Source organism: Macrobrachium nipponense, chromosome 13, assembly GCF_015104395.2.
Source record: "Macrobrachium nipponense isolate FS-2020 chromosome 13, ASM1510439v2, whole genome shotgun sequence".
Taxonomy (NCBI): Eukaryota; Metazoa; Arthropoda; class Malacostraca; order Decapoda; family Palaemonidae; genus Macrobrachium; species Macrobrachium nipponense.
In genome coordinates, this window is record NC_087206.1 from 89,491,855 (window position 1) to 89,504,255 (window position 12,401).

The 12,401-nt window shown below is 41.5% G+C and overlaps 1 protein-coding gene across 7 annotated transcripts in view; it reads left to right on the forward strand.

Annotated features, from left to right (window-relative positions):
- Positions 1-12,401, forward strand: part of LOC135225183 (plasminogen receptor (KT)-like) — a 121,086-nt gene that overhangs the window by 14,094 nt on the left and 94,591 nt on the right. For all 7 annotated transcript variants that reach the window (XM_064264461.1, XM_064264464.1, XM_064264466.1 and 4 more), the window contains exons 2-4: positions 3,133-3,246; positions 4,541-4,671; positions 5,093-5,202. In XM_064264461.1, coding sequence (XP_064120531.1) covers positions 3,169-3,246; positions 4,541-4,671; positions 5,093-5,202 — 319 coding nt within the window. In that variant the 5' untranslated portion in view covers positions 3,133-3,168. The remainder of the gene's footprint in view (positions 1-3,132; positions 3,247-4,540; positions 4,672-5,092; positions 5,203-12,401) is intronic.

Below are 12,401 nucleotides of genomic sequence, written 5' to 3' on the forward strand. Positions count from 1 at the left end.
GGGATCCACAATCCTTCCTGGTTCCTCTCATGGAGGAAGTAAGGCAGGACCTGGCCTGTGGCTAGATGACAGGGGTGCACACCTGGAAGAGATGCTGGTTGCAGGAGTGTGGAACCATCACGACAGGTACCTTCACATCACCTTCCTGGAACTCAAGGCTGCATTTCTCGCGCTCCAAGAGTTCCAGGAACGACTGATGAGACACTCAGTGATATTGATGAGCGACAACACCTCGGTAGTGGCATATGTCAACAAACAGGGGGGCCTAGTGTCCCTCCCATTGCACCAGTTGACAATGCATGTCCACAAGTGGGCCATAGCTCATTCGGTAGAGCTGTCAGCCAGGTACATTCCAGGCAAGAGGAATGTAGTGGCAGACAAGTTCAGCCGCCAGAATCAGGTGAAATGGACCAAATGGTCTCTTCAACCAGACGTGGCAGAAAGGCTCTTTGACCTGTGGGGGCATCCAGTAGTGGATCTGTTTGCCACCTGGCACAACAAAAAACTGCAGGTTTTCTTCTCAGTTGTGCTGAACCCATGGGCAGCTGCAAAGGACGTGTTCCGACACCCATGGAACAACCTCATAATCTATGCCTTTCCCGCGTTCTGCCTGATTCGCAAGGTGATCAGCAGGGTGCTGCTCACCAGAAATCTTCGGTTGATTCTGGTGGCACCCAAATGGCCTCAAGCCATTTGATATCCGGACCTGCTGGCTCTTCTCTAAGAGGCACCACGAGAGGTTCCCCCTTGGCACAACCTGCCGTGTCAACCACACGTAGCACGGTACCACCAGGTAGTACATTCCCTGTCTTCATGGCTGGTGTTTATCCACCATCTCTTGCGAGCGAGAGGCTTTTCTCGCAGAGCAACAACAGAGATGGCTGCATACCTCAGACAGTCCTCTGCAGCAGTATACTAGGGAAAGTGGTCCGTCTTCTGTGGTTGGTGTCGTAGACGGGGTCTCTCTCCGCTCAGAGCCACTCTTCAGCAGTTAGCAGATTTCCTCATCTGTCTTTGCCGAGAGAATCTCCTCTCTGTCTGTGCAGTCAAAGAATACAGCCACCCTGGCCCTAGTCCTTAAGCTGCAAGGAGTTGATATTTCCTCCATGGAAATATCTCTCCTAATGAGGAGCTTCGAGAGGTCTTGCCCACCCAGGGAACTCAGGCCTCCGGGGTGGGATGTGACTCTTGTCTTAAGGAGTTTGACTCGTAGATCCTACGTATGTAAAAACAAACAAAAGGTAGTAAATATTATAAACATAAACAAAGGACATAGACTTAAACAATACACAGTAAATATTGTGGTTGATGACTGGCAGGAACCAGGCAATGGTTAAGCTTAGAGATGGTTACGTTAAGATACATCCCCATTGAAATATGTCCTTAATTTACTGTTATGCAGGCTAATGTTTGTGTTTGCAGCGCTCCTGCACGTTTAATATTTTTTCTGTTATGTTGGCTAGTAATTGTACCATAATCAACAAATTACTGCTTAATATGTTCTTATTTTGGTTTCTGGTTTAATGATCAAGTGTCTTGGCATGTACTAGGATGTTAAGGGTTTGCGCCTCTCCCAGGCAATGAAAAATCACTGGCTCTTTATAATGGCAGGTACTGCTGCAATGTGGTTAATGTGGTGGGTGGTTGGGAAAGCATGGCTGACATTTTCCTGAGTAGCCTTGAGGTAGTGGAGAACTGAAACCAAGAACTCTTGGTAAAACTGGAGACTACTATTCTACCCCTCCAATTTGGCAACTACCAGTTTATGTGCAAAATAGCTGCCGTATTTAGTACCAGCCCCTTGGGGATGAATGTGAAAACATAAACAAAAGGGTATAAATTTCATAAACATAAAGTACATAAAATAAACAAACCTATAAACAAAACGTAGTTAATATTGCACACATCAACTGGCAGGAATCAGGCCACAGTATTATTACTTTACAGTTGTATTGCAACTTTAAATTTAAGTCTCTGGATATTTCCGTTGGCCATTTTTCAGTTCAAGGCATTCTAAATCAGTTTGACAATGACTGCCTTGCTTATAAGAAATGATACTGAAGATCCTAAAAAATAATGTCTTTTATATGTCAAATGGAGAATTCATCTGACTATCTTTGAGGAAATACTCTACTCTTTTCCTCTGATTATTGCCTCTACTTTGCAAGATAAACTAATATAAAATTTCAGTTATCAGGAATGGATTAAGATATGAGGACCTATGCCTTCTAACTGTGTACTACATTTAGAAGGCAAAGAATATGATTTGAGCAGTGAGTATGTACTAGTAAGGTTGGTACTTGTTAAACGCCATAACGACGTGAGCTATGAAACAAAGTATAGATTTATGAACAGTAAAGAACATTTTTTAGAACTTTAACAAAATTGTTAAAGCTATTGGGCATCTGTTCCTGCCCCAATGGGTGTCCAATGTAATACTTGTTTTGGAAGATGCCAAAATAAGTAATACATCAACCAGAAAAAACAATGCCCTTGTTCAAGGTGGTAAAAGATAGAGAAACACCTTGATGGCAATGTTTTTGGTAACTTTGAACATAAGCTGTTAGCATTTTGAAAGGCAGAAAACCAGAGTTTGAAAGAGTGTTGCTTAGAGCTCATTGGTGCCATAGAAGATTAACCCAAGGGCTTGTGTTTCAGAAGATACAAGAATATTTGTAGTGATTCTTCATAATACATTATAGTAAATGGTTAATGTAAGTATCATAATACATTAAAGTAAATGGTTACTGTAAGTACTTCTTAGGCATATGCAGGAAACTTGGAACTGCTCAAAAATACCTGAGAAGAGGAAGTGTACTGCAACTGAAACCAGAAAATAAAATGATTAAGAGAAAACCAGATACTAAAGTGCCAGCAGAGAAGACTCATGATTCATAATGAGTATAAAGTAGATCAGAGAGTGGTTGCAAACTTCAGTTTGAAACATAAGGCTGTTTAAGGCAGTGGTTTATTTTGATATGAATATGTTTATGTTTCTTATTATATTGTTATATGGTGAAGGCTTTTATCACATTAGTATTATATATCTCTATGAATCTTGTGCTGTTATTATAAATCTTTTTGAAGTACTCTTAGTGACAATTTCTAAATCTAGTTGTTTTAATTTTTCAGGTATTGTAGTTTGTTCTAAACTAACTTAACAGGACAATGGGGAATGTTAACAAGGCCATGAATGAAGCAACAAGAAAAAATCAAGAATTCATGCTGGAAACTCAAAGAATACAGGTAGTTATTCCATAAATATATTGCAATTTAGACTTAATTATGCATAATTCAACTTACATGCAGAAGATATAGGCTAGGTACATACAAATCCTGTAAGTGGCTTTATCAACTACTTACATCCCAGTATTCCTGTTGGCATCATGGAAATCTTGAATTTAGTGCTTTGCTGGAGTGTGTCGCTATCAACAGGACCTTCAAATGGTATACGTATAGTACGTCTGCAGAGATAAATTAAGAAGCTTTTATTAAGCGTTACTGACAGTAATCAAAACAATATTCTGGAAGTATTTCATTATGGGTAACTTATGTCTTGTGACATGGATGGAAATCTACAAAACATTATATTTACTAAGTAACAAATCTTGCTCTATGATGAAATAGATCAAATTAATTTAGTTTTTATATAAGTAACTTAACAAGTAGTATATAATTACATAGCTATCAGTTTCTAGTATCACCCAAACGTTTGGATGATACTGTACCCCCCCCCCCCCCCCCCACCCCCCCCCCCCCCCCCCCCATTGTTTTATGTGTTTCTTCACATTTCCGCTGTCCACTTACTTGTAGATTTTTGTGGAACACATTACAGGCAGTCCCCGGGTTACGACGGGGGTTCCATTCTTGAGACGCTTTGTAACCCGAAAATCGTCGAAAGCCAAATCATAAAAAATCCTAAGAAAACCTTACTTTTAATGCTTTGGGTGCATTCAGAAGTATGTAAAATGCATTCTTATTGCATTTTTCATCAAAAAAACCTTCAAATATTGATTATTTTGCAGTGTTGTAGGCGTCATAACCCTGGAAATAATTTCTGATGAATATACGTAATTGGAAAGTGTCTTAACCTCGGAAGATCGTAAGCCGAACCCGTCCTAACCCGGGGGCTGCCTGTATTCACTTTTCCACAGGAAGGAACTTTCACTAATTTACGGGTTTTTCTTTAGGCAGTACAGGCAGTTGCCGGTTGTCAGCGGGGTTTCCGTTCTCGGTTGGGTGCTGATAAGAAAAAACCGCCATCAACTGAAACTTGGCAATTTATGGCTCTTATGGTGCCGAGTTTCAGTTAATGGCACCTCTGTTAGGTCTGTTACGACGCCATAACTATTATCGGCACCTAATGGCACCGATAACTGAAACTTGGACTGCCTGTATGGGAAAATGTTCTTGGAGTGCTAACTGCACAGATTAGGCATATGTAAACTTTGGTATGCATTAAAAAAATAATTTTTTTTTTTTTAAATTCATATTTTAAGTATACTAATCATTGTAAATATGTGTATCTATGATTTTCCAGCTTGAAAGACAAATCCATATGCAAAATGAAATGCGCGAGAAGATGATGTCCATGCAGATTGCGAGATCAAGAGAGTTACTTTATTGGTTTGGGACATTCTATATTGTGGCAGGCATTGGCATGATAGCTGGGTAAGAGATTGTGCCTCTTTATTTAAGAATAGTACTACTTGACTCCATAGGGTAAATTCACCAGCAACACCTCAACTTTTTGGACTTCTGTACTTACCAGCTATCATATTACCATTATGTAGTATTCTCCTATTCTACCATTTTGCATATGGTAAATTTTTTTATGTATCTCTTAGATTGAATGTTAAAAGTAAAGTATACGGGTAAGTTAAGATTAGGAAGTAAGTGGAATTGCTGTTAACTGTAAAATATGTAGAAAATATTCAAAGGGCAGCACTACCATTATTTTGCAATAGCTCTAATGTTGCTAGCATTGGTGAAGACATTCCATTCTTAAGTCAGAATTTAGCTAATGTTTAGTACTTTTTTGAGTTGTAATTTGAGTGTGTTAGTGCTAATTGACGTTATATACATATTACAGGTTCCGTCGAACACGCAAACCGGGAACGTTGGTTCCTTTGCTTCCATTGTCGTTCCTCCTGGCATATCAGGCTGATCTTGCTTATGGTTCAAAACTCAACCGGATTAAAAGTATGTTTCCAGAGTTTTCTAATTATATAGAATAGGGATGTACTGATACCAAATTTTTGGCCAATACCAATACCAACTTTAAAGCTGATACCGATACCTGTTTCCTCCATAGCATTGTTATTTAGGAGAATATATATTGTTACTAAAATCATTCTTGTTCTCTGGTTATTGTACAATATAGGTTCAAAAGTTGAAAGGTCATATAAAAGGGTTATATAAACAATTTCAAGGACTTATGTTATATTGAAAAATAACATCAAGTATAATATAGTATTTAATCCCTTTATTAACTGGATACAGTTTGGCTTATATTATGGCTACCATCAGAAGATTTTTAAAATTTAGGTACGTAGTGCTTACTTGAATTCACTAATATATACTTTTATTCTGAGTTTTTATTTATATATTGGCTAGAAGCAGTTAACAGATTCACTTATTTAGATTATGAAAGGTCCTGGTAATGGAAGGGTTAATCCTTTGCCGCCTTAAAATACAAAAATTGGTTCTATTAACCCTTAAACGCCTATTGGACGTATTTTATGTCGACGAAAATTGCCTGTCGGGTGCTCAATTGACGTAAAATACGTCGACGGTAAAAAGTTTTTTTAAATATTCACGGAAAAATAGTTATAGGCCTACTTGGCAAAAAATTTTGAATCACGCGCCTTGAGGGATGCTGGGAGTTCATGGATCAAGCTGTTGTTTTGTTTACAAGCATTACCCAGGTGCGCATGCGCAAATTTCTTTCTTCTCGCACTAAAAAGCATCAGTGACACATCTCAGAAATTATTTCGTCACTTTGTTGTAATTTTTGCACCGTTTTATATTAGCCGTTACATAGAGTTTTATACGTATATGAAAATGTGAGCAAATTGTAAGCTAAAACCCTTACATTCTAGCAATATTCAATCATTTACCTTCATTTTGCAACAAATTGAAAGTCTAGCACAATATTTCGATTTATGGTGAATTTTTGAAAAAAAAAACTTTTTCCTTACGTCCAAGGGGTAATTCTGCCGAAAAAATCAGAAATTCTTTCGTCAGATTGTCATAATGTTTGCACCGTTTTATATTAGCCGTTACAGAAAGTTTTATATATGAAAATGTGAGCAATTTCATGTAGAATACAACAAAAAGCAACCCATGGTTGTAGCTTTTGTCAGGTTTGAAATATTTTCATATAAATCACGATAAGTGCCAAAATTTCAACCTTCAGTCAAATTTAACTCGACCGAAATAGTAAAAAAACACAATTGTAAGCTAAAACTCTTACATTCTAGTAATATTCAATCATTTACCTTCATTTTGCAACAAATTAGAAGTCTCTAGCACAATATTTGGATTTATGGTGAATTTTTGAAAAAAACTTTTTCCTTACGTCCACGCGGTAACTCTGCTGAAAAAATCAGAAATTCTTTCATCAGATTGTCGTAATGTTTGCACCGTTTTATATTAGCCGTTACATAAAGTTTTATATATGAAAATGTTCACAATTTCATGTAGAATACAACAAAATATAACTCATGGTTGTAGCCTTTATCAGTTTTGAAATATTTTCATATAAATCACTATAAATAGAAAAATTTGACCTTCGGTCAACTTTAACTCGACCAAAATGGTCAAAAACTGCAATTGTAAGCTATAACACTTACAGTCTAGTAATATTCAATCAATTACCTTCATTTTGCAACAAACGGTAAGTCTCTAGCACAATATTTCCATTTATGGTGAATTTTTGAAAGCAACTTTTTTTTTACGTCTGCGAATTACAAATTCATGCATCATATTGTGATAATATTTCCTCTGTGTTGCTTTGAACGTTTTACAATTTGTTATATACCAAAATCATCACAATTTAGTGTAAAATACAACGAAAAAAAATTAACTCATTAGCTTTAACCGTTTTGCTCACAGCACGATTTGTATACAATTATATATGAAATTTTTTATTAATTAAACATTACCTTAATATAATTTATCTAGCCCTAAATCCCCAAAAACCGCACCAAAATTTACCACATTGGCAACCCTGTTACCTCCTATTCTGTCCGCCAGTTGGCAACACTGTCGTTGACAGATACGAAAACCTTCCCTCAAATCAGTTGTTAACGAGTGGCCGTGTTGTTTACATCACGGCCGCTCTTTATAATTTTCCTTAAACTTTTGTTTTTGTGCCTTTAAAGCTTTCATTATTTGTTAAATGAGACTTTATATGAATTACCACTCACGCATTACATCACGAAATAGTGAATTAACTTTGATTTCTGTTGTGGTTCTTATCTTAAATTACGAACTTTTGCGCGACCCGGAACTACTGACCTGTCCAATTCTACAATGGCTTACCAAGAAATTACGATGCTTCCTTCTGCCAGCAACATCAGGAACTGCCCGGTTTGTGGGACAAGGATGAGTAGCAGGGAGTATGAACCCCATGACATTTGTAGCTCTTGTCGTGGACAGGTTTGTGACTTGACTTCTCGTTGTGACGTATGTAAGCCCTGGTCTGACGAGGATATGACTGCTTATATGAAACGCCAAACAATCTTGCAGCGTAAAGATCGGTTAAGGAGAAAAAGAAATCGATTGCTAAACTGTATCTAACGAATTCTTTGACTTGGGCGCTCATGATTCTGGCCCTCTTCGGTTTCGGTATCGTACGACTCCGATTCCGAATTAATTGATGCTTTGCACCCTGTACAACCGGTAATTAGTGAAGTTAATTTCTGATTGTAGATTCGAAGATTTTGGCAATGGAAACTACCTGGAACAGAATTTAAGAAATTACAGCTTAGTCTAGATAGGAGATGGAATTTCCGGCTAAGTTTAAAACAATCTGTCAGAGAATTTTCAAGAAGCCTTTACTAGAATGTCTAACACACTTTTAGATTCATTTTCAGCTCCTCGTCAGGTACTGTCGACAGCACCATGGGTAACGGTGCGACAGATACCCCGGCTTGTGAACCCCGTCGTGGCGAAGGCCTAGGGGGGATCCGGTCCGGGCAGGTGCCTAACGAATCTTTACCCAACGTGTCCCCTGTTAGTCCCGTAACAGTGCCAAAGGCGCTTATTTAGGAGAAGGGGGGAGGGATATTAGTGTCAGACCTAAGATTAGCTAGTCGTCAGGATTTTAACTTCATCAGGAAGTTTCTAAGTTAGGATCTGACGATGATGATGACGTGGATTCGTGTGATATTGATGTTTCCTCGAATGGATGTCATGATGTAGAATTCAAGAAACTTTTTGATTTAATTTTGAGTTTTCTTCCTCAAGCGAGGCCTAAAGAGCAGAAGCAGCCTCTGCCTCGTTGTATTACAGAAGGGATTTTTCTTGATGGCCTCCTTCCGGTCACGGGAATTTTTACGTTTTCCTTTGCCCAGAGGTTCGCGAGAGTGAGGGGCGGACGTTGCCGCTAAACTTTCGAAGGTGATCGGGGAAGGAAGAGGAAGCTCTCTTCTCTTCTACGACACCGGAGAGGAGTTTACCAGGTGGCGAATGATTCTTCATTCTCTCGACCCCCCAAGCCAAATCCTGATGTTTTGTCCGACTTTCAAGTCAACCCTTGCCTTCTAAGGCTTCGTCTCTGTCTCAATTGAAGATTTTATTGCCATGGAGGCTGTTATGAGCTCCTTACAAGAAGCTCAATCCTTCAATATGTGGTCCTCGGAGGGCTTTTAATGTATATCAAGGACTCCGGGTTTGTTCTCCTGATGCTCCTCTTTTGAGAAAATTAAATGCTCATCCATTTCAATCGCTTCTGTACATCAGAACGAGCTTGCTGCTTCAATGCAGGCCTTTCTTGTTTCTCTAAGGCGTAACCTTGTATTTGTCGCAGTTACCCTCCTCTGTATCGGAGATTCAGAGAACACGTCTGTTGTCCTCTTCTTCCTTTTGGCGATTTCCTTTTCGATATTTCTGTGCTTTCTGAGGTTTTGAAGGAACATCAAGGTGATGCCTCTTCCCAAGCTCACTGGTGGGCCTTATCAAGAGCTTTTTTCCTCTGGTCTTCCTCCCGTTCCTTCAAGGAGTAAGCGTAAGTTTAGGACCAGATCTGTACCTTCTGCTCAGCCCAACAACCTCCTTTCTGGCTCTTTTTTCAGAGTACATCTCAGGTTGCGGGTGCCTCTTCTTCATCCTCTGGTGCTCACCTTTGAAACGCGGGAGAGGTTCTTGGCGTGGCTCCAAGGGCAGAGAAAGAGCTCAACCTCCAGGAGGACCTTCTTCTTCTTCTTCTTCTTCTTCCTTGTCTTGCGTAAGAATTTTCGGAAGTAGGAGTCATCACCTCGCCTGGAGACCGCAGTAGGAGCTTGTCTTCCGCCCATTTGGTCAGCTTGGCAGGGGGAGAGCGGTGGATGCTTGGGTGGTGGAGGTCCTGAAGGAAGGTTACGAGATCCCTTTTGTTTCCAGACCTCCACTTTCCAATCGTCCTCTCGAGTTCGGCAGTTATTCCCCTCACTCAATCAGGGGTCAAGCCTTGGAGAAGGAGCTTGAGGCCCCTCTTGGAGAAGGATGCCATAGAGCGAGCTCCTCCTTCTCCCGGGTTTTACTCTCGGATGTTTGTAGTTCAATAAAGGCCTCGGGTGCCTGGCGCCCCATCATAGATCTTTCGGTTTTGAACAAGTTCATTCTAAAGTCCAAGTTCAGGAGGAGACGTCCAGACTGTTCTTTCATCCGTCAGGAGGGGGGACTGGATGATTTCCATCGATCTGCAGGATGCTTATCTGCAAATCCCCATCCATCCAAGAAGCAGACCGTTACCTCGGTTTTTCACGGACTCGGGAGTTTTCCAGTTCAAGACCCTTTGTTTCGTCGGCCTCACCACTGCTCCACAGGTCTTTTTCTCGGTGATTGCTCCGTGTCAGCTATTCTGCATCAGTTAAACGTAAGGATGCTTCGGTATCTGGACGATTGGCTAGTCCAGGCCGAATCTCTAGAGAAATGTCTCCGGTCGAGGGAGATAGTTCTGTCTCTTTGTGTCGAGTTGGGCATTCGTGTCAACTTCGACAAGTCCAATCTAATCCTTGCCAGATCATAACTTATCTGGGGATTGTTTTTGAATTCCAGATTTTGAGGGCTTCTCCCGCTCAGAAACGGATAGACAAGCTCTGAGTCTGATCGAAGAATTTTTGTCCTCCGTAACGCAGCCATTTTCTCTTTGAGGTCTCTCCTGGGCCATTTGTCATCCCTCATCCAACTGGTTCCCGGAGGTCGTCTCAGAATGAGGTCCCTTCAGTCGACACTTCGCCAGTCATGGGATTTTGTAGTCCGAGGACACGATAGTCCCCGCCTCTTCTCCACAATGTCGGAAGGATCTCCGTTGGTGGATGCAAGTTCACCGCCTCAAGTCAGGACATCTCTTCTTTCGGTTCCTCCGGACCTAATGTTTTGGTCAGACGCCTCGGACCAAGGGTTGGGGCGCACACCTGGGCTCCGAAGCCGCTTCGGGCCTTTGGTTAGAGGAGGAGAGGAGCATGTCAATAAATTGGAGGGAACTGAGGGCAGTGTACCTAGGCCTTCTTTCATTTCAGGAACAACTGTTGGAGTCGGTTGTCGCGATCTTTGTCGACAACACAGCAGTCTCGTACTTGAGAAACCAAGGCGGCACACAGTCGGATCTTCTCACTCAAGAAGCCCGATCAATCCTGTGTTGGGCAGAAGACAGGGGGATTAACGTTGGTCCCTCAGTTTATCCTGGGCATCACAATGTACTTAGCAGACGCCTTGTCGAGACCGAACGAAGTTCAAGGGTCGGAGTGGACACTCTGCCAGGAAGTCTTCGACAGCCTCAGGAACAAATGGCCTGTCACAGTCGATCTGTTTGCCACCCCACTGAATTTTCGGTGCCAGATATTCTTCGCCCCTTACCAGACTCCTCAGAGTGCCGGGACAGACTCTCTTTTGCAGGACTGGGAGGGACTTCAAGCCTATGCTGTTTTTCCTCCGTTCTCTCTGGTGAGGTCAGTCCTCAACAAAGTCAGTACCAACCAACATCTGGATCTCACCTTGATCGCCCCCTTCTGGCCACAGAAGGAGTGGTTTCCCGACCTTCTGGAAGCACTGGTGGAACCTCCATTCGCCTGCCAGAGAGACCAGATCTTCTCAAACAACCCCATTTTCATTGGTTCCATCAGAGGCTCCACATGCTTCATCTTCATGCCTGGAGACTGTCAGGAGGTTCTTGCGACAGTTGGCTCTTGCCAGGCGGCAATCAACCAGAGTAAATTATCAGGCTAAATGGTCGGTTTACAGACGTTGGTGTAAGTCTCAAGGACATTCAATTTCTAGACCTTCCTTACCAAAAGTAGCGGAGTTTTTAGTTCATTTACATCATGACAGGGCCCTGTCACCTTCGTGCATTAAGGGTTATAGGTCTATGCTTTCCTATGTTTTTAAGGCAAGGCTTCCTGAGATCTCTTCATCTTATGTCATTAGAGATTTACTTCGATCTTTTTCCCATATCGACCCAGGCCGCAGTGTTCGCCTCCAACATGGGACGTTAACAAAGTCCCTTCAAGCCTTAAGGTTCCCTCCGTTTGAGCCTCTGAATTCTGCCAAATTTAGGGACCTCTCTTCTAAGACACTCTTCCTTGTCTCACTGGCTACAGCCAAGAGGGTGGGTGAACTGCAGGCACTCTCTTTTCTGGTTGCCAGATCTGGACAAGACATGATTTTGTCATACCTTCCTGAATTTGTCGCAAAGACTGAATCGTCTGATAATCCCATTCCCAGGGCTTTCGTACTGAAGTCGCTGGTCGACTTTGTTGGTAATTTAAATGAGGAATTAGTTCTTTGCCCTGTTAGGGCGCTCTCATGTTATTTACGCCGCACGAAGGACATTCAGGGTCGTCCCCGTCATCTGTTTGTTTCACCCCGAAATGTCAAGAGACCTATTTCAAAGAATGGTGTATCCTTTTTTCTCAGAGATCTGATCGTTAAAACTGGTGGTTTGGCTGCTGGGGAAGACCAGACGCCGAGAGCACACAGTATTAGAGCAGTTGCTACATCAGTAGCTTTTATGAAGAACGTCTCAGTCGCCAAGGTGCTTGAGTGGCGGCGACTTGGCGTTCTAATTCTGTTTTGGCCTCTTTTTTACTTGAGGGATATTTCTCTAGTTCTAAGCGACCTTCGTTCTTTGGGCCCGTTGGTGATGGCAGGACAGGTCGTCAGACAGGAGAATTAGGTAGTCTTCCTGTTTTACGTTT